The 26,600-nt window shown below is 54.2% G+C and overlaps 13 protein-coding genes across 15 annotated transcripts; 10 read left to right on the top strand and 3 right to left on the bottom strand.

Annotated features, from left to right (window-relative positions):
• Window positions 1-1,345: 1,345 nt before the first annotated feature.
• Window positions 1,346-3,229, top strand: LMH87_010165 (uncharacterized protein; the record flags this gene model as incomplete). The annotated part of the gene is made up of 3 exons (XM_056197280.1): window positions 1,346-1,527; window positions 1,582-1,964; window positions 2,025-3,229. 3 exons carry the CDS (start codon window positions 1,346-1,348, stop codon window positions 3,227-3,229), a joined length of 1,770 nt encoding a protein of 589 aa, XP_056054345.1.
• Window positions 3,230-3,342: 113 nt separating this feature from the next.
• Window positions 3,343-4,443, bottom strand: LMH87_010164 (uncharacterized protein; the record flags this gene model as incomplete). Its single annotated transcript, XM_056197279.1, has 1 exon — window positions 3,343-4,443. One exon carries the CDS (start codon window positions 4,441-4,443, stop codon window positions 3,343-3,345), a length of 1,101 nt encoding a protein of 366 aa, XP_056054344.1.
• Window positions 4,444-4,886: 443 nt separating this feature from the next.
• Window positions 4,887-6,578, top strand: LMH87_010163 (uncharacterized protein; the record flags this gene model as incomplete). Its single annotated transcript, XM_056197278.1, has 7 exons — window positions 4,887-4,923; window positions 4,984-5,154; window positions 5,218-5,286; window positions 5,345-5,622; window positions 5,672-5,790; window positions 5,844-6,228; window positions 6,285-6,578. The coding sequence occupies 7 exons, from the start codon at window positions 4,887-4,889 to the stop codon at window positions 6,576-6,578; spliced, it is 1,353 nt and encodes a 450-aa protein (XP_056054343.1).
• A 515-nt stretch (window positions 6,579-7,093) lies between these two features.
• LMH87_010162 (uncharacterized protein) lies at window positions 7,094-9,912 on the top strand (the record flags this gene model as incomplete). Its single annotated transcript, XM_056197275.1, has 5 exons — window positions 7,094-7,185; window positions 7,305-7,665; window positions 7,741-7,748; window positions 7,805-9,558; window positions 9,611-9,912. 5 exons carry the CDS (start codon window positions 7,094-7,096, stop codon window positions 9,910-9,912), a joined length of 2,517 nt encoding a protein of 838 aa, XP_056054342.1.
• Window positions 9,913-10,155: 243 nt separating this feature from the next.
• On the bottom strand, window positions 10,156-11,370 carry LMH87_010161 (uncharacterized protein; the record flags this gene model as incomplete). The annotated part of the gene is made up of 1 exon (XM_056197274.1): window positions 10,156-11,370. The coding sequence occupies one exon, from the start codon at window positions 11,368-11,370 to the stop codon at window positions 10,156-10,158; it is 1,215 nt and encodes a 404-aa protein (XP_056054341.1).
• Window positions 11,371-11,586: 216 nt separating this feature from the next.
• LMH87_010160 (uncharacterized protein) lies at window positions 11,587-12,125 on the top strand (the record flags this gene model as incomplete). The annotated part of the gene is made up of 4 exons (XM_056197271.1): window positions 11,587-11,657; window positions 11,722-11,915; window positions 11,972-11,983; window positions 12,037-12,125. 4 exons carry the CDS (start codon window positions 11,587-11,589, stop codon window positions 12,123-12,125), a joined length of 366 nt encoding a protein of 121 aa, XP_056054340.1.
• Window positions 12,126-12,882: 757 nt separating this feature from the next.
• Window positions 12,883-13,572, top strand: LMH87_010159 (uncharacterized protein; the record flags this gene model as incomplete). 2 transcript variants are annotated; one of them, XM_056197272.1, is made up of 1 exon in its annotated part: window positions 12,883-13,572. In XM_056197272.1, the coding sequence occupies one exon, from the start codon at window positions 12,883-12,885 to the stop codon at window positions 13,570-13,572; it is 690 nt and encodes a 229-aa protein (XP_056054339.1). The 2 variants fall into 2 exon arrangements, with proteins under 2 accessions (XP_056054339.1, XP_056054338.1); XM_056197273.1 differs by having other exon boundaries at window positions 12,910-13,572.
• Window positions 13,573-15,453: 1,881 nt separating this feature from the next.
• On the top strand, window positions 15,454-15,885 carry LMH87_010158 (uncharacterized protein; the record flags this gene model as incomplete). Its single annotated transcript, XM_056197270.1, has 2 exons — window positions 15,454-15,480; window positions 15,565-15,885. The coding sequence occupies 2 exons, from the start codon at window positions 15,454-15,456 to the stop codon at window positions 15,883-15,885; spliced, it is 348 nt and encodes a 115-aa protein (XP_056054337.1).
• Window positions 15,886-15,971: 86 nt separating this feature from the next.
• On the top strand, window positions 15,972-16,469 carry LMH87_010157 (uncharacterized protein; the record flags this gene model as incomplete). Its single annotated transcript, XM_056197269.1, has 3 exons — window positions 15,972-16,119; window positions 16,269-16,318; window positions 16,383-16,469. 3 exons carry the CDS (start codon window positions 15,972-15,974, stop codon window positions 16,467-16,469), a joined length of 285 nt encoding a protein of 94 aa, XP_056054336.1.
• Window positions 16,470-17,623: 1,154 nt separating this feature from the next.
• On the top strand, window positions 17,624-19,561 carry LMH87_010156 (uncharacterized protein; the record flags this gene model as incomplete). The annotated part of the gene is made up of 2 exons (XM_056197268.1): window positions 17,624-18,868; window positions 18,923-19,561. The coding sequence occupies 2 exons, from the start codon at window positions 17,624-17,626 to the stop codon at window positions 19,559-19,561; spliced, it is 1,884 nt and encodes a 627-aa protein (XP_056054335.1).
• A 641-nt stretch (window positions 19,562-20,202) lies between these two features.
• LMH87_010155 (uncharacterized protein) lies at window positions 20,203-21,180 on the top strand (the record flags this gene model as incomplete). Of its 2 annotated transcripts, none has more annotated exons than XM_056197266.1 (1): window positions 20,203-21,180. In XM_056197266.1, one exon carries the CDS (start codon window positions 20,203-20,205, stop codon window positions 21,178-21,180), a length of 978 nt encoding a protein of 325 aa, XP_056054334.1. The 2 variants fall into 2 exon arrangements, with proteins under 2 accessions (XP_056054334.1, XP_056054333.1); XM_056197267.1 differs by having other exon boundaries at window positions 20,317-21,180.
• A 1,795-nt stretch (window positions 21,181-22,975) lies between these two features.
• LMH87_010154 (uncharacterized protein) lies at window positions 22,976-24,955 on the top strand (the record flags this gene model as incomplete). Its single annotated transcript, XM_056197265.1, has 1 exon — window positions 22,976-24,955. The coding sequence occupies one exon, from the start codon at window positions 22,976-22,978 to the stop codon at window positions 24,953-24,955; it is 1,980 nt and encodes a 659-aa protein (XP_056054332.1).
• A 539-nt stretch (window positions 24,956-25,494) lies between these two features.
• Window positions 25,495-26,232, bottom strand: LMH87_010153 (uncharacterized protein; the record flags this gene model as incomplete). The annotated part of the gene is made up of 1 exon (XM_056197264.1): window positions 25,495-26,232. The coding sequence occupies one exon, from the start codon at window positions 26,230-26,232 to the stop codon at window positions 25,495-25,497; it is 738 nt and encodes a 245-aa protein (XP_056054331.1).
• Window positions 26,233-26,600: the final 368 nt, after the last annotated feature.

The raw sequence follows: 26,600 nt of genomic DNA, 5'->3' as shown, positions 1-26,600 counted from the left end.
CTCCTTGTCTTCTGCTGGTGCTTGAGGAAATTCGGCGCTTCATACTCTGGCGGCGGGACACCATGCTCATTTAATCTTTTGTCTCTCCACTCGCGCGTTATTTGGCGCCTAAAAACAGACAAGCTTCTTATGCCATCATCACCAAGTACTTGTCGTAGGTCATTGAGCATCTTCGCCCTCTCGTCCTCTGACAGGGTGGTGAAATCGACGTCTGGGTAGCTGTAGCGCTCCCAACCCCACCCTTCAGGCCAGTAACGTACGAATGGGAGTGTCTGAGAATGGCCCGTCATCGGATTTTCGTTTGCTACCTGGTGATTGGGCTGCTTTTGGTGGCATGCTGGAGACTCTTGGCTGCTCTAACTATGTGGTAAAGCTATTGGTTGTAGAGAATGGTAACTATTGCGTTTGTGGTCGTAGGAGAGGTTATGGTGGCTCCTGGAGTATGTTTGTCCCTGAGTTAGGCTTAAGTCATCGGACGGCACCTCCGTAACATTTCCAGACAGTCCTAGGGAAACTCCTCGGGACAATGGCATTTTTGGGGCCGGGGCTCGGGGCTGGGGGCGAAGTTATCTGAAGGAGACTCACTGCTCCGGAAATACCCTCCAACCATAACGTTAGTGTCGCCCACAAGAGGAGGATAATAACAAAGAGAAGAGAGGTTATCTAGAGGTAGGCACGGACAGCTAGCGTACGTGAGAGAAGCTTGGTGGCCAAATTAGCCGTAGTGAGGTTATTTACCCACCAACAGCACGACGACTGTTACCGTTTTAGGATAACGTTTCGAGTTTTTGAACACATATCCACCTGAGGAGATGACAATGGCGCCAATTCTATTTCCGATGACACTCCAAGCTAGATTCTTGGCAGTTTCGCCTCGCCTTCCACCACAGGGCGCTGCTCTACCTGGAAATTTCCTTTTTAGGAGTGCCATTCGAAAAATAAAATGGCCCTGCCGGGACCCACATGTCGCCGGTACGCTTCACAGCCACTCATGACTGTGCGATTCACGTAGGACTCTGTATGGATTACACTCACAGGGGATGAATGATGTAGTTGGGATGCTCGATCAAGCTTGATCTTACGCGTCCCGGCATTTCTTTCAGCCCTGCGTACTAATTCGCTGTTGCTGTGCAAGGCTTAGCCCCGCCCCGCTGACGGCACTTGGGCTGTTGCTGTGCTGTCCTGTGTATAAGATATGGATGCGTCTCCGGCTCTAGTATTCTCGTTCTCTCCGAATTTTCACAAATGATCTGCTCAAGGGCGAACTGAAAGGCTGCTCTGTATCAAAGTCGCGGGCAAAATCTAGCGAGACCTGACACTTCTGTCTTACATGACACAAGGCACAATGCTTTCTCTGTTTCGCAAATCAAAACCGAAAAAATATCCGTCTTGCATCCATTGGGGATATCTTCAGCCTCACCCTTGTCCTGGTTGTAAAGCCAGTGCGTCGGCGCGAAGAAAGTACAGATGGCTCCTCATCTTCTGCCTGGTGTGGCCATATGCACTCCAAGCGCTCGACTCTACAATGTATGTTGAAATCCTGAAACACAAAAGGAAAACTGACTAAAAATTTCTTTTTAGTGTTGCCAGCGCGCTTTATTGGATTGCCAAAGACTTTGACAAAATTTCCCAGCAAAACTGGATCGTTTCCGCCTTCAACCTCACGTCCTCCGCCTTCATTCCATTCTGGGCACAGATTGCCGATGTCTTTGGCAGAAACGTGGCCATGTCTTCCTCGATTCTACTCATGGTCGTCGGAAGCGCCCTCTGCACAGGCGCGCCGACAGGCGTCTATGCGGTGCTGCTTCTCGGACGAGCGCTCCAGGGCATCTCCGCGTCCGGCCTTAGTGTCTTGACCCGGACAATCCTCGCTGACAAGGTCTCTCTCGAAGAGAGCGCAAAAAGCTGGGCCATCTTTTCCATCGTCGGAGGGGTTGCCTATGGACTGGGCCCTGTCGTGGGAGGTATGTTGTCTTTTTTTTCTCCAATGTAAGAAATCGCACCAGCTGACCGTACCGCGCAAGGCTTCCTTACCAAAGTCAACTGGCGCTGGTGCTTTGCCATAAACCTGCCTATTGGCATCTTTAGTCTCTTCGTCGTATTCTTCCTGCTGAGAAAACACCTTCTCGGTCCGCAGCCGATTCCCGAACTCGACGAAACACTAAAGACTGGCAGGCGCACAAAATTCCTGGCGCGTCTCAAAACCATCGACTTTGGTGGCCAGGCTCTGTTCATCTCGGGTTTCGGCCTCATCATTCTCGGTCTCACATGGGGCGGCGCAACTTATCCCTGGGGGTCTGTTCCCGTGGTTGCTTCCCTCGCCATCGGCTTCGTCTTGCTTGCTGCCTTTATCAACTGGGAGCGGCTGCTGGAACCTGGGCGATCCCTTGCCGAAAGACTACCCAAGCAAAAGCCCATGATCCCCTGGACACTGCTCTCTACCAAGGACATGGGACTGCTGTTCTACATTGAGTGCGGCACGGGCATCAGCATGTTCTCTGTGCTCTACTTTTGCAACACATTTTTCGTGCGCGTCAAGAACTACGAGGCCGACAAGGCAGGCCTGCAGCTGCTGTGCTTTGTGCCGGGCATTGGCGTTGGCGTGTACATGTGCGCATTTCTCTGCAACAAGTGGCCACGCATGACGTACCCGCCGCTGCTGCTCGGGACTATCATCGAGACCGTGGGCGTCGCGTGTTTGGCCTGGGCGATGCACAGGGGGCACTCGCCAATCATCTTTGGCATGATGGCTCTTGCGGGTGTAGGCATGGGCCTAAAATTTATGGTGGCACCTCTTCACGGCATTGGTCTCTTCAAGGCACATCGCGCATCCGTCCTGGCGCTCGTCGGAATTGCGGTGCCTTTTGGCGGCACGCTTGGCCTTACCATTATGTCCGCGGTCTTCAATAACACATCGGGGCTGGACGTGAAGTATGGCGACTATTCGGAAGACTCGGTCGGCAGCGTCAAGAACGGTGTGATTTGGGCCTATGTTTCCATTATTCCGTTCATGGCCCTGTCATGTATTGCGTGTCTCTTCATGGGCAACGTGATACTTGGCAAAGAGAAGTCCACTAGTGGCCAGAAGGAGGACGTCGTGATTCGCGAGCCGTATCTGTGGTACTTACTTCGAGGTAAGACGTCGCGTCACGATGACAGAGGTATGGTGATGAAACCACTTCACCAGAGACAGCCATATAAAGAGATACTCCCTGGGGAAGCTGTTTGAACGGGATCATTGTAATTATCATAGCTCAGCGTACTCTATATTTTCACACTGTTGTAGGTACCACATACATAGGCATCTTTGTCCCATTCAAATTGACGACTGTCGCTATCTCGCTAAGCCGCTGGACTAGACAAGTACTCAGCACTGAAAGGATAGTCAGTGTAGCCAGCAGACTCGTTGGTGTAGAATGTGTCACGCCTGTATTCAGTGAGCTGAAGACCTCGCTTGATGCGATAGACAAGATCAGGATTGGCAATGAAGTATCTTCCAAACATAACAACGACGTCCTTTTTCGCATGTTGCTCGTCGACAAGCCTGACTGCATCAGGTAGCTTGTATCCACCTGCAACAAGAAGCGGTCCATCCCAAAACTCATAAGCAAAGTCCAACGGCTCTGTGCCGGAGGAGTCAGCAGCGCCAGCCATGCGAGACTCAACCAAGTGCAGGAATGCCAGATTCAATTTGTTTGCCTTTGTTATAACATCCGCAAACTGTGGGACAGGATCTCTCATCTTCATGCCTTGAAACGTACTCCACGGGCTGAGGCGTAGGCCGACTCGCTCGGGGCCGATGGCTTTGGCAACAGCGTCGACAATTTCAAGAATGAAGCGGGATCTGTTCTCAACGCTGCCGCCGTATTTGTCGTCGCGCTGGTTACTCACATCTTGAATAAACTGATCCGCCAAGTAGCCGTTTGCACCGTGGCACTCGACGCCATCAAAGCCAGCCGCGATGGCATTTTTAGCAGCGGATACAAAATCCCCAATAGTCTGCCGAATTTCGTGCAGCGCCATGGCGCGTGGAACAGGCGCCTCGTCGTCCATGGCAATCGGGCTCGGTCCCACAATGTCGACTTTGTCCTTTCTGGCGCCGTCGACAGTGGCCACGCGACCCATGGCAAAGAGCTGGCAGTAGATGAAGCAGCCTTTGGCGTGTACGCGATCGGTAATGGCCCTCCAGCCGGCGATCTGCTCTGGACTCCAGATACCGGGCGCGTTGTCGAAGCCGCCGCAGGCGGAGGGCGCTATGAGTGTTCCCTCGCTGATGATGAGGGTGCCCGGGACGGCGGACCGCTGGGCGTAGTACTCGGCCATGATGGGCTCGGGTACACGGTCGTCGCCGGCGCGAAAGCGAGTGAGAGGGGCCATGCCTATACGCTGTGTGAGCTGCATGGTGCCAATTTTGATGGGCTTCAGGAGGCGTGATTCGTTCATATTGTCGAAGATAAGGCTTAGTCTTTAATACTTGGGACTTCTTTGCTGAGACTTGCAACTTATTGCAGAGGCAAAGCTGGGTCTTTATACTGCATTCTCTCTCTCGCCCGGAGACGATTACCAAATCACATCGCGAGTAATACCAAGGCCAAAATCATAGAGCCAGGGTCATTCTCGATAGAATGAAATTGCCTTAGATCAACATACTTCCGTTTTAGGCAACGAGATGATTCCCGAACAGGAAGTAGGTTGCAAGCCGTTTATGCGGGGCGATCGCGCGGCTCTCGATGTTGATTTCTAAGCACGTCAAAGCTACAAGCCGTTCAAAGTGATGTACCTGCATGGTGTAAAATGTGGCTTGCTTTGTGCTTCTATCTGATTCAAGAAACCAAGGCCGGTAGATGACTGCTTAACTGAGAGAAAATCCACCATTCTATATCACTATGGTCACTCGCAATGAGGGCCAAGATAACTCGGCTAGTATGTGGCCAATCCCCCCTTCGAATGAACTCATTTGAGCTAATAACCACGTGTGAAAAGACGAGGAGAGGTTTCAATTCGTGTCAGTTCCGGCGCCGGATCAACGGCGAGATTCGAAATGCCGGCGACAGGCCCGCTCGCATGCAGTCAAGCAAGGATTAATGAGGAAGCGAAAGAGCCAGCAGGACTCGCAACAGAATTTCCACACAATGCGCTGCGTATCTACGGACAGTAGGCTTCCGCATTCGATAAATGAAATTTCTCTAGCTGCTGCGCCCATATGGTCTCCTTCAGCTGACGCATTTGACCCATTCGAGTCCTTGGCCGTTGATTCATCAAGGTTGCGGGTGTTGCTAGATGACTGTAAGTCTTGAACATGTAAACGATAATGCATGTTTAGCATTAATACTTTTTGTTGTAGATAGAGGAAGACAAGCCCCTGAGCCCGTGTTTAGCGTTTCGAAACCGCTTGCTTTTCAGAGTTTTCAAGCAGTATTCCGTGAGGGGCTGGTCGACCCAACGCTTGTCAATGCTGTGATGCTAGCCTTGGTCTCCGCAGTGACTGGCAGCAAGATGGACAAGGAACGGCTTGGGTACCAGCAGCACGCGATTGTTGGTATTCGCAAGCGAATGGATCGCGTGGAAGAAGCCACTTCTGAAACCACGATTGGAGCAATTCTTCTACTTGCAGGGATCGAGGTGAGTTTAATCGAGACATCGAATTAAGTTGTCAAATTAATGATTGTAGGCCCGCATGGGGAGAAGAGGTCAGGTTCAATTGCACATGGGTGCTGTGCAGCAGCTGCTCACTATTTGCAAAGAGCGAGGCATATACCTCACCGCGGGTATAAAGCGGGCGATATTCTGGTACTATCCTTTTGCATCCATTTCTGTGTCTTCTATGGCTGAGACGATTTTAGGCAAGATTTGAATGCTTCCATTTTGGCAGGGTCGCCGCGGCTCTTTTCGCACACAACTTTTGCTGAGCTACAATGGACCCGCGATACATTTTCTCCAAGCTTTTATCGCGCACCGCCTGGATTCGCTAAACGACGAGGCGTTCTTGGCGATGAATTCATCGAAATTCTGGAAGACTTGCACGCCTTGCAGTGCATCCGCAACATTCCCGGCGCAAAGAGAGGGGATCCGCTGATGATGGCGTACATCAACAACCACACGGCGTCGATCCAGAGCAGATTAGGACTCTTGAGAGCAGAGGGTGTAGTGGCGCGAAGCTGTCGTTTCGCGGCGTACATATGCTCTGTCATGTTGTGTTGCACAGTGTGGTGCGGGTTATTCATCCCTGTAAGTGAACTTTGGCAGTGGTAGTGGCAGTGGCGGCGCTGATTTGTGACCTGCAGAGCCACATTTCGGAACAGCTATTCCGGGAGCTCAATCGGACTCGAGATGAAGAGATCTGGGAAGAGGACTTGGATTTGATGTTATGGCTGGCATGTATTGGTGGCGCATTTGCACCCGAGGGGGGAGTCGGCGACGGATATGTCAAGCTCTTGGCCGAAATGACGGAAAGGATTTTTGTTATTTCTCCCAGAAGCTGGCAGGGTGTTGAATATGTTTTGGAACAATTTATTTGGTCCGAGTCGGCATTCCTGGTGCCAGTACAGACATTGTGGGAGAGAGTCGGCCATACGTGACGTGGCGTCGCGCAGCCTAAGTTTCGAAGCCACGCAAATGCTGCAAACTCAACATAAAGCAATAAAAATACTCGCAGCAAATAACGAAATGATGAAATCGATGCTGGTGAACCTTTGGGCATCATCTGGTTTACCTATTGGTTCATATGCGCAAGGAGGCGAGGCTAGTGGCTAGGGTTCGTAATCATAAGGGTGGCGCCCAACCACCTTGTGGCGTCGGAGTGCGACAGGCGCATGTGGCTGCTCAAGCTCGCATCACAAGCGTCTATGTGGTCACAACCTCTGATCACTGAACTTGCTACCCTCGGCTCCCCCAACACTCTTGCGGCGAGCTTCCTGCGTCCCCCATTGCACTCCCGCAATCCTTTCATCAATCTCCGAATATAATTTACGCCCTTACGCTCTTCCAAGGGGCATGCCAACTCTCATCGCTCCCCGTCTTCCCTGACTGCGACTTCGAAAACCCCCATTACCGAGCTCGCCTCCCCGGCAACCACGCCACTGCCGACGACATCATGAACAACCACTTTGCGGCCGTCGGCGAAAAGCCCACCGATGGCAACTACGAGCATGGCGTCCAGGTTATTGACGAGGACAAGGAATTCAAGTTTGTGCTACCTTGCACCCCCTGCTCCCGGGGCGGTGCGCATCATCGGCACCCTGCCGCTCGATGCGCCGCCTCCGCGCCTAAGATAACCCAGGCTGACCAGCATCTCCGTGCAACAGTACCAACATCACCGACTACCTCCGCGTGACGGACGTCGCCGAGGCCGGCTTCAACTACCACCTCATCTCCGTCTTCGGCTCCCAGTCCACCGGCAAGTCGACGCTTCTCAACAATCTCTTCGGCACCGAGTTCTCCGTCATGTCGGAGACGGAGCGTCGCCAGACGACCAAGGGCATCTGGATGTCCAAGAACAAGCGAATCGAGAGTGCCGGCAAGAAGATGGCCGACAACATCCTCGTCATGGACGTCGAAGGTACCGACGGTCGCGAACGTGGCGAGGATCAGGACTTTGAGCGAAAGAGCGCCCTCTTTGCGCTCGCCACCAGCGAAGTCCTCATTGTCAACATTTGGGAGCACCAGGTCGGTCTGTACCAGGGCGCCAATATGGGTCTCCTGAAGACCGTCTTCGAAGTCAACTTACAACTATTCCTCAAGGACAAGCAGTATGCTCCCCACGATTGCCTAGCCGGGCGTTGTAGCACCAGCTAATCAATTTTAGGTCCACCCCACGATCGCTCCTCTTTTTCGTTATTCGAGACCACCTTGGAAACACGCCCCTTGCGAACCTCCAGACGACTTTGATCCAAGATTTGACTAAGATTTGGACCTCGATCTCCAAGCCGTCCGGTCTCGAGGGCGCCAAGATTGAAGACTACTTTGATTTTGGCTTCGCTGCTCTTCCCCACAAGATTCTGCAGGCCGAAAAGTTCGTCGAAGAGGTCAGAAAACTCGGTGCGAGATTCTCTCCTGCGAACCGATCCGGCTCCAAGGAAAACGGCACCCACGGCGAGGAAGAGCTGCAGGGTGGTATCTTTTTACCCGATTACCACCGCCGAATCCCCGCAGACGGCTTTTCTGTTTACGCCGAGGGTATCTGGGACCAAATTGTCCACAACAAGGATCTCGATCTCCCCACTCAGCAGGAGCTCCTGGCCCAGTTCCGATGCGATGAAATCGCCAAAGAGGTAATTGCGGCGTTTGACGTCATCCTTGCTCCCCTAGAGGAGAAGCAAGTGGAGGCATCCAACCTGGGTAAGATTCTGGTGCTCGCCAATCTTGGTGTCACCGGCAGCGAGGCTCGTCAAAAGTGTGTCAATGCTTTCCAAACTCAGGCTAGCCGCTATCACAAGAAGGTGTACGGCGAGAAGCGCATCGAACTCGAGAGCAAGATTGATGGTCGGCTCAAGACTCTGTATCAAGGTCAGCTGGCTGCCTCTCACAAGGGTGGTGTCGCTGCTTTTACCGACGCTGTTAGCAGCCAGGTCAAAGCTGGCCAGAAGGCTGGCGGCGGCTATGAGTTTGCCGAAATCGTCTCAAGCGAAAAGGAAAAGGCCCTCAAAGTTTTCAAGACTGAAGCCCAGAGCCTTGCTATTCAGGGTGTCCCTTGGACCAACTTCAAACCCCAGTACCAGCTGTACGAAGCTGATCTCGATGAGGTCAGCGGCAGACTGCGCAAGGAGGAGATGCGACGCCTCGCTACGCGCGTAGAACGCTGGGTCAAGTCCCGCCTTGGCGATGCCATCGGTGTTGAATTCAACAAGCTCGGATCTGGCAGAGGTGGATCGGGCGCTCCAGAGGAAGGCGAGAAGCCAGATACTGAAAAGGATCTATGGGACCGCATCTGGAACGTCTTCACCGACATTGTCAACGAGGCTGAAAGCCGTTTCGTTGACCGCGCAAAGAGCTTCGATGCTAGCGAGGAAGAGGTCGTTGTCGGGCTGTGGCGTCTGCGTCGTAAGAGCTGGGTTGGTCTTCGAGAAAAAATTGAAGAAGAGGTCATGGAGGGCAACATTCTCCTGAAGCTTAGAGAGAACTTTGAAGACAAGTTCCGCTACGACGAGGCCGGTGTTCCTCGCATTTGGCGCCCCACCGATGACATTGAGGGCGTGTATACAAAGGCCAGAGAATCGACACTGACCTTGATTCCTTTGCTCTCTCGCTTCCGTCTATCGTCAACCTATGCACCCCCCGATCTCGTGAGCTTCATCGGCCACCAACCGGCCGGCGTTGAGGCCGGTGATGAGGAGGATCTGGCCCCTATTGGTGGCGTTGATGAGGAGGAAGGCAAGAGCCTGGAAGAGGAAATGACGGTGTTGAGCGAGAGCAAGCGCCAAGACCTCGTTGTACGATTCAAGAAGACGGCCGATGGCGTCTACGTCGAGGCCAAGCGTGGCGCCATTGGTGGCGTTGCGCAAGTTCCTCTGTACTTTTACGGTATTCTTTTGGCACTTGGTTGGAACGAAATCTGGATGGGTAAGCTGGCCCCTGCCCAAATCTCGCGGGAAAATACTGACAATTTATCTAGTTCTGCGCAACCCTTTCCTGTTCATCCTTTTGTTACTCATTGCTGGAGGCACATATGTCGCCTACACACTTAACCTCTTGGGTCCCATGATGCAGATGAGCAATGCTGCCGTCAACCAGGGCATGGATATTGCCAAGCACTCCCTGCGCGAGTTCATTGCCAACTCGGACATGGCGCGCCAGGCTCTTGCCGTCCCCGCGGACCAAAGCAGAGACGACAGCATCGGCATGGATACGCTCGACAGCCGCGGTAAGAAGACGGCTGCTCCTGCGAAGAAAGACGATGATGATGATGACATTTGAGGATAAACGGATTAAGAAAAAAACACATGTTGAAAAATTTAGAAATCATGCAACGGGTGTCTTGACTTGGAGCAAGGAACATACATAGATGCCTTACGAACTGTTTCAATATTAGTCAATAAATAATACCGTGCAATGATTTTAAATGCTAAATAAACCCTTGCGCCTGCCGAAACTCCACTCCATGTATAGATATGCCCCGATTTACAAGTCATCGTCACCATTGTTTATCCGGTGGTGATCTCAAAACGCCTCTAGACCAGCTGGCGTACCAAACCAGTACCCAAGCTCATTCGTGTCCTGGTCACCAGAGACGAAAAAGTCGGTCACGCGACTCGTCTCGCCGTCGTCATCCGCCGGCCACTCAACCTTGACGCCGGCGCCCTTTGCCTCGAGCATGTCCTTGGCCGTGCCCCAGCTGAAGCGGCACTCGGGGCCCCAGCCAAACACGGGATGCAGGTTGCTGCGCATCCAGCCCGTGCAGCGTCCGTCAGAGGGATAGCCAGAGCCCCAGACCATGGCTGTGCCGTCGTCGTCGTCGCCCTCGTGGTCCGCGGGATCTTTGCGGTCCTCGTACAGCGCCTCGAGGGCCAGGTCGCGGGTGACTTTTGCGCAGACCGAGGCCGCGCTGACGCAGGCGTACAGGCTGTCGGCCTTTTTCGCGACCGTGACCTTTGCGGTGGGGAAGATGCGCTGCAGCTTGGTCTGGTACGTGGCGGGCGGGCCGATGGTGTCGACGTAAATCTCCTGGATGTTGACGCCGCGCGCGTAGACGCCCTTGATCAGGTCGATGGTGGCGTCCATGGCCTGCGCGTTGAGGTTGTAGACGCCGACGGGCTTGAGCATGTTGGCGCCAATGTCGCGCGCCGAGAGCGCCGTCGTCGCCCAGCCGCAGGCGTCGTGGAGATCGGACCCGGTCGAGCAGAGCGTCTCCATGAGCGAGGAGCGCACCGTGGCCGTGAGCACCTTGGAGTCGTCAAAGTGGTGCGCCTCGCGGAGCAGGGGGTCGGACTGCGAGATGGGCAGGTAGAAGACGCCGTAGACCATGGGGCCGAGGACGGGCCCGCGACCGGCCTCGTCGACGCCGAGGCAGCATGGCGTCGCGGAGGCGGGATTCGAGGGATCTTGCGGGAGGAGAGACGGCGGTACGGGCGAAAAGTGCGAGTAGGACTGGCCGACGAGCAGTGGCTCGCTGTGAATAGACGGCGGGACGAAGGCGCCAGCTTTGATGTCCACGGGAGTGTCTTCTTGAGACTCGGCCATGTTGGAGTTCCTGTATGAATTGCGAGTATTGAGCTTGGAATAGAAAGGAGTTTGCAACGCGGCAAAGATAGATTGACGATGCTCGCTGTAAAATGTCCCGGATAGCGTGCGAGTACCAGCCTGGGAGACGCGTTGGAGTCGGCAGCACGCGTTAAGCTCCAGACCCGCTGAAGCAAGTCGGGCCAGCCCCACCATCCCGAACCTGCAAGGCTCCACAGAACGTCAACACAACAAGACTCTGGCGCGTTGCTGGACACTCTGTTACAGCACTGCGGAAACGATTAGCTACCTTGCTTTGACGATTATGCGATTCGAGTAGATGCGGACAACTTTTGCTTAATCATTTGAGAGCTTACTCCCGCGCGCTCCCGGCCCAAGCGGCGGACCTTTTATCAACCCGCACTTTCAGCTATGGCCCGTCCAACGAGGCGACCCGGCGAGTCTTCGCCGCAAGGGCTTTATCAGCTTGGTGTACAAGGACGGTAGGTCATTAAACAGCGACCGCTATACCGGTGTTGGGCGTGACGGTTTGCTAATGCTGGGTAGAAAGACGGGTGCGAAGTTGAAGGATGATGGCAAACGCGATTCACAAGGCATGATGCCTACAGAGGGTCTTTTCTCTTCTCCCGGAGGCAATGCCACGCAAAAACTAGCGGTGCCGACAGAAAACCCAATTCCAGAGGCAACGCCGCCACCAGATGGAAATGACGACGCCAGCGTTCCCATGGACATTGCTTCCAGTAAGTGTAGCTGTGCGTTCCATTGGAGCCCAGAATACTAATTAGCGCTCTCTCAGGTGGTGGTCCTGGTCCGGGAACGGTTCTTCGACAGAGCAGAAACTTCGAATTGCCTCTTCCGAAGAGTCGATCTCCAGGCAAAACAACTGCAAAGTCGCTCCGCTCGCCGGCGAAGCGACACCCGAATATATCACCCTTGCGCCCGTCGCCTGATCCGGCCGCCAGACACATCGATTTATCTAGTCCCTCGAGGAAAAGTAGCAGACCGAGGTTCTCCAGCACTATTAGAGAGATTCCAAGCGACGATTATATAAGCGAAATGGTGAACGAGTCTACTGAAATGGGCAACGCGAATCTAGTCCACGAGGATTACCGAGGTGCGAATGAGTATAGGCCGAGCACACGGCCTCATCAGCCCCTTCCACCCATGTCCGAAAAGGCCAAGGGAAAGCAGAAAGCTGTTCCGAGCAAATCACCGTCGCGGCCCCTGCCTAGAAAGCCAGCGCCGCCGCGAGAACCGTCACCGCGCCATTCATTACCGCCACAATTCCCCAACGAGTCCAGCCTTTACGTCCAGGATCCCGAACCGGAGCCGGAGCCGGAACCGGAGCCGGAAGTGCAGCTGGCACAGCCCTCGTTCTCACCACCTACTCCAGCGCGTGAACCCTCTGCTCCAATACCCTCGCCGCGGCCGAAGACGCACAATCGTTCAACAGGAGCTGTTTCGACGGCAGGTTCAGCTCGGCGCCGTCCGCGGGACGAGGAGGAGGATCGCAGAGATCGTGCAAAGCGACAGAGGCAAACAGAATCTGTACTTTCGCGGCGAAGTGAGCAACCGGCTAAGCGAAGACCCGGGCGACCACCAAAGAATGGAGTCGCAAAACGTGGGCGTGGACGGCCGCGAAAGAGTGAAGTGGAATCTGATGGTGAAGAGGGTGACTCCTTGATGGCATTGCAAAGAGGACCACCGATGCCAAAGTCACGAGGACTAGTTTCAATGCGTCGCGACACCGCCGCCGCTGTCGAGGACCGCCGCAGGGGCAACGATGCTGACTGGTGGGCTGATCTTCAAAACAACGATACTGCCTATGATTATAATCAGCGACTCTCGCCGCAGGCCGCCACTAAACACCGACGCCGTCCAGCTGCCGCAATTGCCGATGAGGAGGAAGAACTCGAAGATTGGGAGGTTGATCCGGGCAGCTTAGAGGGCGAAATTGTGCTCTGGGAGCCGGAGCACGAGGCCAACCCGCCGGGGCCCGACGACACCGTGCAAGTTACAGATGAGCGCATTGCGATTACCGCCGACGCGATTCAGATGGTCGAGATTAGAGACTCGGACGCTCGCTACGCCAAGCCGCTGACGATGCCGTTCATGGGGGCCGGACTCGTCGATTTGCCTCCGGGCTCGGAGAAGCGGCCGAAAAATTCGCGCAAGATGCATCTCGTGTTTTTTGTTCATTACGGCAAAGTCACCGTCAGCATCAACGAAGTGCAGTTTCGCATCTCGGCGGGTGGCATGTTTTTCGTCCCCCGCGGCAACTACTACAACATTGCGAATGACTACGACTTCCCTGCCAGAGTCTACTTTGCACAGGCGTGTGAGGTTTCAGCTTCGTCAGGGCCTACGGAGGATATGACGCAAACGATCGTAACCTAACCGCCACACTGCTATATCTAGATGTTGGCTTTTCTTGTATTTATCTTTTGGGGCGTCTTGGATTGCATGGAATAGGGGTTTTGCATATTAGTCGGCGAGCGTTGGCCGTTGCGCTTGGATTTGTTTACTGGTGGATAATGAATATACCCATTGATACTCTCTCCAGTTTCCTGTTACACATTTGTTATTGGAAATTCTTGTTCTTTCTTTTACTACTTCTACTTTTTGCTTGTTTTCGCTATTGTTTGCTATTAGTCGCTATTTTTTCTTCTCTTTTTTTCTTATTTCTTATTTTTCGTAACTCGTAGTCGAAACAAATCATCAGCTGCCAACCACTTTCTTTTTCTGCCATCCCACTGCATGAGTGAGTGTGCAACCTAGTCTTCAAAACCAACCACGACTGCTGCGATTGAAGCTATCGTAACAGGGCGTACAAAGCACAGATATCCATCAACGTTTGCGGAGAGGTCAGCGTCGCTCATCAAACGGACGCTTGTAGTTTTGTGGCATTTAATTGTGTGCCATTAAGCAGCTTTTGCGTTGCGGAAGGCGGTAGCTAGGGGTTCTTGGGCAACTGCCGCGCGACCGCTCGGGTGGTTCGCTTGGACATTGAGAACTGGCTCTATAGCACAGCTCTGGACTGATACGAAACGGAAAAGGTAATACAATGGTACAAACTTCGAGCTTTGTTTCTGGAGCGAAAACAAGTACGCCAATGAACGGCGACAACTTCGGGCTATGGTGTTGTACGCGTATCAACGAAGCGGTGACGGAAGAAATACGTTACACAGGGCTCTCTCGAGTGAGTTTGGGCTTATTTGAGCTTCTCACTGTTTCCTAGCGATGCAGTGACGACGAGCATGAATTGACCTGAATGTGTGACGAACGACGTCTGCAACGTGGGACGTCAACCGGCATATATATCCTCTGCGCACGACCAGAGATCGGGCCAAAGCTGTGCTAAGTTCTCAACTGGTTTTCTTTCCCTTCTAGCTCTTTTTCATACTCTACACTCTATACTACCCCTTTGGCTCCAAGTCACCATTATGAACCACCAAGATCAAGAAAGCCAATCATCAGTGGAGGGTGCTGCTGCCTATATATTGACGCCTCAGAGCACTGATTCTGAGCAAGTGCCAGATGGTCAGACAGATGCTGAAGTCAATCAGCTGATACAGGATGCCAGTTTTGCAATCAGGTTTCCCGGCACATCTGAGAATATTAGACCTGGTTCCGCAATCGGGATACAATGCAGAATTGTTACGACCCGGCGTCCAATTTATGTCAATTTACATGTGACACTCATGACATTCGCCTGGATTGCCTCACTGCTGAAGAGAAGTACGTTGTCTCTCGTGGCCGCGAGCAAGACATACAAGTCGGGAAGTGGAGGCTTTCTTGGTACAATACAGAGACCAAGGCTGTCTTTCAAGTGCTTGGGAGATTTTCTCGTATTCACCAGGAATGACAGCATTACCATCTCTAATAATGAAGCAGCCGAGCTGCACTTTCCTAGAACGAAGGTCAGTGTCGTGGTGATACCATGTCCTGTTGAGGAGCCTGAAAAACTTGACGAGCAGATGAAAGGACCATCTCCGAAAAGCAAGACTACAAATCCTCGTAAGCGCCGGTTCTCCAACATGGAGAATGACCAATCAGACGAATCGGAACCCGATGAGAGGGTTCAAGCCGTCCACCGGGAAAGATGCTGCTCCACTGACCTGCGTCTTTCGGCAGTACACCAGGGAGATTGCATACAGTAATGTGGCGAGTTTATTTGCTGGCTATCACAGCACAGTAAAATCTGCTGATATTGTTGCCAAAGTGATGCACCACGACGAGGGATTGGGGACGCGCGTTTTTGTATCTTACATACACGAAATGGCCGTTTTGCAGAGACGAAGCCATGTAAGTGTTGAAACCTCTCCGCCTCGGCCGTCTTCTGGCCTGGACGCATCGAGACTAACGAGTACCCGGCACAACGTCTTGAAGATTTTTGGCCGCGACGATAGTCTCTTTACTCTTTATCTGGAGAGGCTGCCGCCTTCGCTGGAGGCACGCACAAAGGACGTATGCCTCACGATCCATACGCCGACAGGACTGACGCTACTCGACGACGATGCAGATGCGCCATTCACCGAGAATGAATGTGTCGCTATTCTTTACGATGCCTGCTCTGCGCTCGCCTATCTGAAGGAGCGTGGCTGTTTCCATAACAATATTCAGCCAGCGCACATCAGCAACTCGCCGGAGCGCGGCGCCGTCTTGCTGGCTTCAACAAGGCCACAACTGCTGACGATCCACGGTTTGTAGGGTGCTCCACTTGGGCCACGCCTCCCGAATCTCTCCGAATCAGTCTTGGAAGCGCCGCGGGAGATTTCTGAAGGCTCGGCGTCACCATGCTGTATGTTCTGGGCAAGATCAGCGACCGAGAGGAGTTGGTCCTGGCGGGATCGATTCGCAACCCGGAACACGCTCTAGATGAGCTTCACGAGTTTTACAGGCGATGGCCGGCAGCTGTTGCGGATATTAGGAGTGCGTTGGATGGTACGCGAACGGTGGAGTGTCTTGTTCATGCCATGCTGGATCCAAACCCGGACACCCGAATCGAAGCAAGGACCGTCGAGATGCTGCTGAGGCTACACAGAGGGAAGGATTCTCACGATTAATAGATTGCTATATTGAATACTGAATAGCATGGACTAACAAAGTTCTTTTTCCTGTTTTAATCCTCGCAACTCAATTTGTATGACTTTTTACTTCTTGCTGACCTTTTGCTTTGAACGCGCAGTAAACTAATGACTCCCCAGTCGTTTTTTGTCATACCCTTGTCGTCGAACCTCTATAGTTGTATCTGTTTCGAGTTAGGTTGTTTCTCTAGGGGAAAGCTCTGTTGATGGCGAATCAAGGAGCAAACAAGTGCCGCCTCGTACGCAGCCACCAGAGCTGCGACTTGTCTTGGTTACACAGGAATGAGCGACACTGACGTGTATCCCAAACGTGAGGGGCTTTGAGGTCAGTGTAGCTGAACTTGATGGTGATGAAGAGTAAATGAGGCATTCGGGACGCTTTTATGACTCGTCACCAGCGTAGACAATTGTGCGACCCTCCGGCGGTTAGGAGTCAACGTATAGCAGAGCAAGCTTAAAGGCCTGTGTGTTCTCAACTGATGTCACACGTCCTCGCTGTCTAGTTACAAACTTGACGGACAATTTCTACTCGTATCCCCCAAGTTCCGACTCTTCGTCCTTTAGGGAACCTTTGCCGTCCCGTATCCTCCTATAACATCAGCATTGTCCTCGTCGGCACTTGTCACCCCAACCTCCGTGTCCGGGATTACACAATTTGCGCCCCAGAGGTCATACACGGGATACACACCCACGAACGGCATCATTCTGCAAAACAGGGATCCCTCAAATCTCGTGTTGTACGTGTGGCGAGTAGCTAGCTCGGCGTCCTCCTCCGCACCGTCCCATTGAGCCACCAGGGTATTTTCTGTCATGTATGACAAAGATGGATTGAAAAGGGGGCGCGGCCGAGCCGCCCCGGTAAACAAGCTGATAGATGGGATTCAGGGCCATGATGGCCACGCTCGGACCGACGGAGGCCAAGCGTGGGGTAACGCAGGTGTTGAGGGTCTCCGGGCGGTAGTTCCAGCTGACAGCGTGTCTGTGTAACCTGGAACCACCTCATCACTGGGCCAGAGTTTTTTAAAAACTTGGTGCGCCGACCATGACTTGGCAAGGAAAGGAAGGCGTTGGTGTCGCAAAAGTCGGGGCGTGTCTGTCAAAAAGGATTGATCGGAGCGCTTGACGCCCACAAGATCCCTTTCTGACTCGCGTTTCTCGTGTAATACTGTCTGGCCGCATTGAAGCCGCCGCGTGGTATCCAAGAATGAGGCGACATTTGTCTGTCGATACTTATTCTCCAGGAGGACTCCCTCTCATTTCTCACCAGCCTTGTTCCTTGCTTGCTTTATTTGGATGCATGCTCCTTTCTTCTTGCTTATGCATGTACGACGTCGAGCCGCCGAGTCGAGACCTCCCGCACCATGCCGGCCAGAGACCATCGTGACCACCGCCCTCTTGCGGCTGCCGCTGGGAGTTCTAGACAGAGTCTGAGCTCAGGCATCTCCAAGCCATCGTATGAGTTCCTGCCGCACAGATTGGCCTCGGCCAAAGGGAGGGCCATTATCAGGACGACGTCTCGCCATCGCCAGATTCAAATCTGGTGGGAAAGGGAACAGCGAAGGTCTGCTCCCGCAACGCTGCCAGACAGGCCGGGTGCCGAGAATGAGTCTTCGCCTAGTTCACGAGACTATCTAGAGAATGCGCACCGTGAATGCCTGCCAGGCGCCCGAATCATCATTGCTCGACCGCCCAGTGTCCGCCACGAGGAGGTAGTGTTCTCCCCGCTGCTCAGACCCGCTGAGTTTATCAGCCAGACCCCCGACGGCCGCAGCATACTAGGCGTGCTGCAACGCATCGAAGACGTCTTTTTCAGCATCCGCGTTCCCTTCCTTGCGGTCCCGTCGGATTTACAGGCACCTATCAAGAGGGATGAGCTGCGATGCATCCTGTCTTACAATCCCGCCAGCGATGAATGCGAATTCTTCTGCAACTCTCACGACGTGGCTATAATAGGTGAGCGCTCCAGCAAGAGCTATCTTGTCGGAAAGGGCAGCATCCAAAATATTGAACCCGGCATGTGGACGATTGCTGTCCCTGGAAACCCAGTGGTCTGGACTCCAATGTCTCCGGGGGACAGCTTCAGTCAGCATCGGCCGCTGGTGGAATTTCTACTTTTGAAGCGGACGTATTCAACTACCATAACGCGGCCAGCAGCAGCAGAAGACCAGGCTCCTACCTTGTGTCCAGGAGGTTGTGGCAACATGGTGGCTCGGTCATCTACGACAACCCCCGTTGAGGGTACCGTTGCAGAGTTTATCATGGGAACAGTTGACCCGCGACCGCGAGAGAGAAACCTTTGGCCGGAGGGGCCGTTTTATCAGCTTCAGGATGGAGAGACTGCCCACGTCATGACAAGCCCGGCGGGGAGCAGCAGCGCTGAGATTGAGCAGGGCTATTCCGGGACGGCAGAAGCATACAAGGTAACTCGCTTGCAAAAGATTGGCAAGAACACCAACTCGAGCGTTTTCGCCTGCATACATAGCAAGCTCCCGCACACCACCCTCGTCGCCAAAGCGCTCAATGTCCGACCAAAGACTCGCAACTGGATTGGTTCTCTCGCAAGGCACTGGCTGAACGAGATGGAAATCTTGAGGACGTTGAACCACGTACGCCATACCGCCCACACCACCTACCTATTTGATCACTAACGTGAAGTGCAGAAAAACATTGTCAGAATCCTCGAGTGGGATGCCCGGTTCTACACCGTGTACCTGGAGCATCTGCCCGGCTCTCTCGCGCACTACCCGCGAAACGAGCCCGGCTTCACCCGCGACGACGCCGCGCGGATCCTGGTCGACGTCTCCTCGGCGCTCGCGTACCTCGAGGAGCAGGGCGTGAGCCACAACGACATCAAGTCGCGCAACATTTCCTACGCGCCGACGCACGGCGCCACGGTGCTCGACTTTGGCCTCGCCACGACCACCCGCGACGCGGTGCCGCGCAGCGCGGGCGGCACGTCGTGGTACGTGCCGCCCGAGGCCATCGACGGCGCGCGGTCCATCGGCGGCAACGTGTGGGCGCTCGGCATCACGATGCTCTTCGTGCTGGGCGTCATCGACGCGCCCGAGGTGTACGGCCGCCAGTGGGACTTTGCCGACATGCGCGACCCGGACGGGCGCGCGCGCGTCGCCATGGAGCGGTGGATGGAGGAGGTCTGCGAAAAGGTCGACGACGAGCTCGACAGGGAGGACCCGCTGCAGCTCGTGGTCGCGTGGATGCTGGAGCAGGACCCCGAGCACCGGCTGACGGCAAAGGAGGTTGTGGCGGAGCTGGAAAAGTACGGGATAGGGGAGTCTTGATTGTTGGAATTGCTTTGGAGGCAGACACATAAGCGTTGCTTTTTTTTTTCTTCTTCTTTTTTTTTCCTGCTTTTTCTTTTTTAATTAATCAGGAGTCGTTCCTCTTTTTTTTTTCTCGTCATATAAAGTTGAGCTTTATTTACAAAAGCTAACGCGAGGACGAAGCTCAATTACAGCCATAATGCTGCTCCGATCGCTGTTGAAGCAGTCGCCGCCACACCCCTGCCAGGGCGAGTCGGTGTAAGCGTACGGCGGCCAAACGGGCGCACCACGGCTATGCAATGTAATCTACAGCCAATAAATTGAATTCTAAACAAGATAGCCGTCTCGGATGACCATCCCGTCAAGAGACAGTTTTTGCATTCAGACGAGAGGGCAGCAGCCCCGCGCACAGCATGAGCCAGTAGCACGAATTGGGTCACGGGTAGCATGCTGCTCGGCCTCGGTATCGGAGGCTCGGTCGGCGGCCTGCAATTACGTTTCAGGCCCCAATTTCGAGAGGCACGCCGCATTAATTCACTCGTCAACCTTTCAGATTATAGCTCTCCTTGCGGTGCGAGTAGCGTATTTTTCCTTTGTTCGTATTTTTTGTTCCTTGCCCGGCTCGTTTTGGGAGCGGGCAATCTGATGACTGGGCGACGATGAGCTTCCTGGAGGGGTGCTACACCAAGGGCGGCTACGACGGCGCGGACAAGGGCCGCGACGAGAGCGATCGGCCCAAGTTCTGGATCGAGTTCCGTACCTTTGACGATGGTATGCACAATGCAGACGAAACATCGGCGTCGCCATCGGCCTCGTTTCCGCAGTTTACCTCGTTGCCGCCGGAGCTGCGGCTCAAAATTTGGGAGTACTTGGTGCAGCCGCGTATCGTTGTCGCGTGCTGCCTGGAGCGAGACGGGCGACTGCCAGAGCGGCGTGCGCAGCTACGCAAACGAACGGCCGGAGAGTGCACAAGCGGCTACATGGACAATGGGTGCAGCGGTATTACCAACGGGAGCTGCAGTCCCGTTCTGCTGCGCATCAGCCGTGAGGCACGCAGCGTCGGCCTGCGTTTCTACGAGCTTACATTCAGCTGGCGCATCTCGAAACTGTTGTCGGACACGCCCGTGTCGCAGCCGGCACGAGTGTGGTTCAACTTTGCGCTGGACGCGCTCTATCTCACGGGCGAACTCGAGGCGTTTGACGCGTACGGCTTCAACTCGCCCATGGTGTACTTTCTACGACCCGAGGACACGCGCCGTGTGAGACATGTCGCGTGTGCCTTTGCTGAGCTTGGCTATCCGCAGCTGGAGAGCGATCAGATATTCGGGTGCTTGTGGCATGTTGCGGATCGGTTTCGGGCGGCAGAGAGGCTGCTGGTGGCGCTGAGTCCGGGCGAGGAGGAAGTGGCGCATTGCAAGTTTGCGGTCGAGAGGGCAAGCAAGGCGAGCAAGGCGAGCAAGGCCGAAAAGTGCGTCGTGACGCTGACAGACGAAGACAACATCATGCAGAAGATTTGGGAAGGCTGGATGGGCAGCGTCAGTGGCAGAGGTGCACGAGATGACCGAACACAGCTGGTGGACACGAAAATGGTGTTGGTGCGAGAGGAGAGCCTCGCAGATGTGATTGCTGGGTTTTAAACGAAGTCGTGTGCGCACCAGATGTAGAGACTCGAGTCGTCGTATGTAGATGACTGATGAATCAAGACAGCTCAAGCAGCTCAAGCTTGCGTCTTCTCCTGCCGGCTCTACCGGCGAGAATGGCCGCACCTCAGGTGAGGTTTAACTCTCAAGGTGGTGGCCAAGCTGCACACCCTCTTGGGTGCAGAGTTTGTGACTATTGAAAGCTCTGGATGCAAGCAGATCGAGCAGCTAGTCAGCCGTGCTAGCATACCAATAAGCAGCCATGACTGTACTCCTGGTCGTATCAAGGTTTCGGATGGGCGGGTGGCAGCAGGTCTGGAGAGGCTGATGTGGCGTGACGGTCCAAGTGAAGCTGCGAATGTGAGCTCAAGCGATGTACATTGAGGTCGCAAACAGTCGCCAACATCATACGAGAAGCACCATCTTTCGTCTTGGAAATTCTGAGCTTGAAAATTTTCAAAAGTCCCTGCATCACGAGCTGATCCGGCCCATCGTCCATGACGACCGTTCGACGCAATGGCATGAGTAGGGGACCACAAAACTTTCGTCACTGTTGAGATTTTTTCCTTTGGCCTCTGACGAGTGCCCCGCTGGAGCTTGGCTGCTTGGTTGCTTGGGCAGAGAGAGCTGCAGCCACAAGCGCGGTACGTACCCGTTAGCTGCGCCCCGCTATCTGCCAACCAGGGAGCTCCGTTGCCTTGCCACTGCAAAGCTTTCTGCAGCTGCCTGCGCTAGATCTGGTGGGCAAGGCGCAGGATTTCCGAGAGAGGAGGCCGAGACGAGTGTGAAATATGAAAAAAAAAAGAGAAAAAAAAAAAAAATTTCTGTTTGCGGCAGGGCGGTGAGCACACCCAGCCGCGGTCGAGAGCTTCGCAGTCGTTTGTTCGCTTCGTTTCGCAGGGCTCAAACAGCGCTCTGTTGGGTGTCTTTCAAACAGCCTCAAAGAGCCTGAATGAAAACAATCGTAATAAAGCACCCGAGACTCGTCGTTTCTAGGTCGACCCATCGCTTTTGCCCTGTGCTTGGTCAATTGATGGCGTTCCGCAAAGCCCTCACCAGCCCACTATGACGCCGGTCCAACAATCGCCAGACTGGAGGGGCAGAGGGGAAAAATCGGAGGTGGGGCACTGAAAGTACCAGATACTTCCAGCTCACCGCCACTAGTCTGCAGTAGCAGGCAATGCCCAAGGTATCCGGAACATGTTCGGCTGCCCCGCGATGGAAAAGGGAAGCACCTCATCGAAACTGGCAGGTTCAGAGTTGGAAGCTCAAGGGAAGCACCAAAAAAAAGCGAAAAACGAGGAAGGAGCACAGAAAAAACTTGGGGTAGGGCAGAAAAAGACTGGCAAGAGCCTGAAACCGCCAATCACCAATTCACGTCATTTTTTTGGCCTGGCTGCGTTGCGCAGGAATTTGCCCGCCTTTTGTAATAGACTCGAGTGGGCGCCTCCAGCAAGCTGCAGCTCCCTCTGGGTGGCTCCAGCGGTCTCCAGCCGTTGCCAGAGGCTTCCAACAGGCCCCTGCCACCCTCTAGCGGCTCCGCTGGAAAAGTTTCGAAGCACATAGAAGCTCCCGCCTCTTCTTATTTAGATGCTCATTACATCCTGCTCACAACAGGTCTGTTCTTGTCTTCACAACCACTTTTTCATTCACCTTTATACCCCCTCCTTCATACCATCGAGAAGAAGACTTGGATTTTCTAATTCTTCACACCTAAACACAGTCGAGTGTTTCTTTTCTCTCCACATCTCACTACTCTTTTTCCGCTACACACACACAGCCAACCATCACAATGGCGACGACTTCTACCACCGCGGTCGGTATCGATCTCGGTACCACCTACTCTTGCGTCGGTATCTTCCGTGAGGATCGTTGCGACATCATCGCGAACGACCAGGGTAACCGCACCACTCCCTCGTTCGTTGCCTTTACCGACACCGAGCGTCTCATTGGTGATGCCGCCAAGAACCAGGTCGCCATGAACCCTCACAACACCGTCTTTGACGCCAAGCGTCTCATTGGCCGCAAGTTCTCCGATGCTGAGGTCCAGGCCGACATGAAGCACTTCCCCTTCAAGATCATTGAGAAGAACGGCAAGCCCATCATCGAGGTTGAGTTCAAGGGCGAGCAGAAGACCTTTACCCCCGAGGAGATTTCCTCCATGGTCCTTACCAAGATGCGCGAGACTGCTGAGGCTTACCTCGGCGGTACCGTTAACAACGCCGTCATCACTGTCCCCGCCTACTTCAACGACTCTCAGCGTCAGGCCACCAAGGATGCTGGTCTCATTGCCGGCCTCAACGTCCTCCGCATTATCAACGAGCCCACTGCCGCTGCCATTGCCTACGGTCTTGACAAGAAGGTCGCTGGCGAGCGCAACGTCCTGATTTTCGATCTCGGTGGTGGTACTTTCGATGTCTCCCTGCTCACCATTGAGGAGGGTATCTTCGAGGTCAAGTCCACTGCCGGTGACACTCACCTGGGTGGTGAGGATTTCGACAACCGTCTCGTCAACCACTTTGTCGCGGAGTTCAAACGCAAAAATAAGAAGGATTTGTCTGGCAATGCGCGTGCTATGCGCCGTCTTCGCACTGCTTGCGAACGCGCCAAGCGTACCCTCTCTTCGTCCGCCCAGACCTCCATTGAGATCGACTCTCTCTTCGAGGGCGCCGACTTCTACACCTCCATCACCCGTGCTCGCTTCGAGGAGCTCTGCCAGGACCTCTTCCGCTCCACCATCCAGCCCGTCGACCGCGTCCTCACCGACGCCAAGATCGACAAGAGCCAGGTCCACGAGATCGTCCTCGTCGGCGGCTCCACTCGCATTCCGCGCATCCAGAAGCTCATCTCCGACTACTTCAACGGCAAGGAGCCCAACAAGAGCATCAACCCCGACGAGGCCGTCGCCTACGGAGCTGCCGTGCAAGCAGCTATTTTGTCTGGCGACACTTCTTCTACTTCTACCAAGGAGATTCTGCTGCTCGACGTTGCTCCTCTGTCTCTCGGTATCGAGACTGCTGGTGGTATGATGACCAAGCTCATCCCTCGTAACACCACCATCCCCACCAAGAAGTCGGAGGTGTTCTCTACCTTCTCTGACAACCAGCCCGGTGTCCTTATCCAGGTCTACGAGGGTGAGCGTCAGCGCACCAAGGACAACAACCTTCTCGGCAAGTTCGAGCTCACCGGCATCCCCCCTGCTCCTCGTGGTGTTCCCCAGATCGAGGTTACCTTTGATCTGGATGCCAACGGTATCATGAACGTCTCCGCTGTTGAGAAGGGTACCGGCAAGTCCAACAAGATTGTCATCACCAACGACAAGGGTCGTCTCTCCAAGGAGGACATTGAGCAGATGCTTGCTGATGCCGAGAAGTACAAGGAGGAGGATGAGAAGGAGGGCCAGCGTGTCTCTGCCAAGAACGGCCTTGAGTCTTACGCTTACTCTCTGCGCAACACTCTCGCCGACCCCAAGGTTGACGAGAAGATTGAGGCCGAGGACAAGACCAAGCTCACTGCTGAGATTGACAAGATTGTTCAGTGGCTCGACGATAGCCAGCAGGCTACCAAGGAGGAGTACGAGGAGCACCAGAAGGAGCTTGAGGCCGTTGCCAACCCCATCATGATGAAGTTCTACGGCTCTGGTGGTGAGGGTGGCATGCCCGGCGGTATGCCCGGCGGTATGCCCGGCGGTGCCCCTGGCGGCTTCCCCGGTGCCGGTGGCGCTCCTGGCGCTGGCGGCGACGACGGCCCTACCGTCGAGGAGGTCGACTAAATGCTTTGATACCCCCCGAAACACCATTGCGCTGGACTTTCAGATTGGCTCATGTCCGCCTTCGGAGGCTCTTTTGAAGTTGCAGAAATGATGAATGATTTTTAGAGTTGCATTTCTTTTGTACTGGCTTTGCATTACGGTTATGATAAGGGAAACCAAAAGAATGAGCTGGCGATTTGCCGGCAGATGTATTTTAATGACTAGGGCAATAAATACCCATTAGACAACTGTTTTTCTCTACTGTGCTGTGACTGTGATATGACTCTAGTTTAACAAGATCTTCTGTACAATTGGAGGTTTCATCGTACGTGTAATTGCGCGTGACCACATTTTGACTTAACAAGGACCTTTAACGCGAGCTGAACGGTGGTGATGAACAGTACACCTTGGTATTCTTATCCGCTGAACTGGCGTCGAGGCACCATGCTGGCAAATTTGGATCTGGACATGGCACTGGAATCTTTCCTGCAGCCACAAGGAGTGGTATATGTACATTCATGCGTCACTAAATTATATAATACAATTGATATACATCATCATCAACTCGACTTGTCAAAGCCCAGACCGTCACGAATCTTTTGTCTGCGCTCGCTCTCCATCTTGCGCCACTCCTCATCCCCCATGGTCGGCACGTCGATGCTCTCCGTAAAGACTGTGTCAGGCGCCACCTTTTGCACCCGCGCCTCCCACACGTCCTCGCTGCTCGCCTTGCCCGGCGCATAGTATTTCGCGTGCTCCTTGTTGCGGTAATGCGTGCGCATCAGGTCCTCCTTGACGGGGCCCGACGCCGACTTGTGGCGCATGCAGAACCAAAAGTCATCCCACTTCTCCGTGCAGGAGCGCATCTCGCCGTAGCGGTACACGGCGTTCCACTGCCCGCCGACCGAGTTGCAGCCCCAGGCGGCGTCGAACGCCTGCCGGCACGACATGTCGGTCGGCAGCAGCGACTCGGACAGGGGGTCCCGCCGCGGCGCGTCGGGCTCCTTGTACAGCGGGTTATCCTTGGGCGTGATCATCTTGGCGAACCACTCGGGCAGCGGCGACGGCTTGGGCCCGGTGTGCTGCTGAGTGTCGCCGTTGGCGCGGGAGGAGGCGGCGGCGGCCTCTTCGGCTTTGAAGAATTCCATAAACTTTTGGAGCTCGGCATCTTCTGCGGACTGCGGCTTGGGTGGTGATGGTTGCGAGGGTGGTGTTTGTGTGGGGGAATTCGTAGGAGGGGCGTCTTGTGATGTCGGTGCCTCGGTAGGCTTCGCATTCGAGGACCAGAGCCAGCCCATGATGGCGATGTGAAGTGATTGTCCTGCGAGTGTCTGGTGCTGAAGATGTCGATGCGCCGTCGCAGGTAGGAGAGGATTACCACGGGCTCGGGATGGCGTGTCTGCTTTCAGAGATGCAGATTGAGTTGAATGGTAGAAAAAGCCAACGCGACTGTGCTGTATTCGCAATGACCTAATTGTACATCGAAAAGCGCAATTGCAACGATACTTGCCAATCGCGACTTTTCCAGAGTCCCTGTTGCGTGGGGAAAAATGATCCGCCGACCCGCTCTTCTCACAATACTGGTAGCAGTGGTAGAAAAGCCATGACCTCATCAAAGCGCGTGCGACGGATCAATTATAAGATGCAAGTTGTGGAGGGTAGGAGA

The sequence above is a fragment of the Akanthomyces muscarius genome, chromosome 5 (assembly GCF_028009165.1).
Source record: "Akanthomyces muscarius strain Ve6 chromosome 5, whole genome shotgun sequence".
Classification (NCBI taxonomy): Eukaryota; Fungi; Ascomycota; class Sordariomycetes; order Hypocreales; family Cordycipitaceae; genus Akanthomyces; species Akanthomyces muscarius.
The sequence above is the reverse complement of the archived record's forward strand: the minus strand, read 5'-3'. Positions and strand labels throughout refer to the sequence as shown.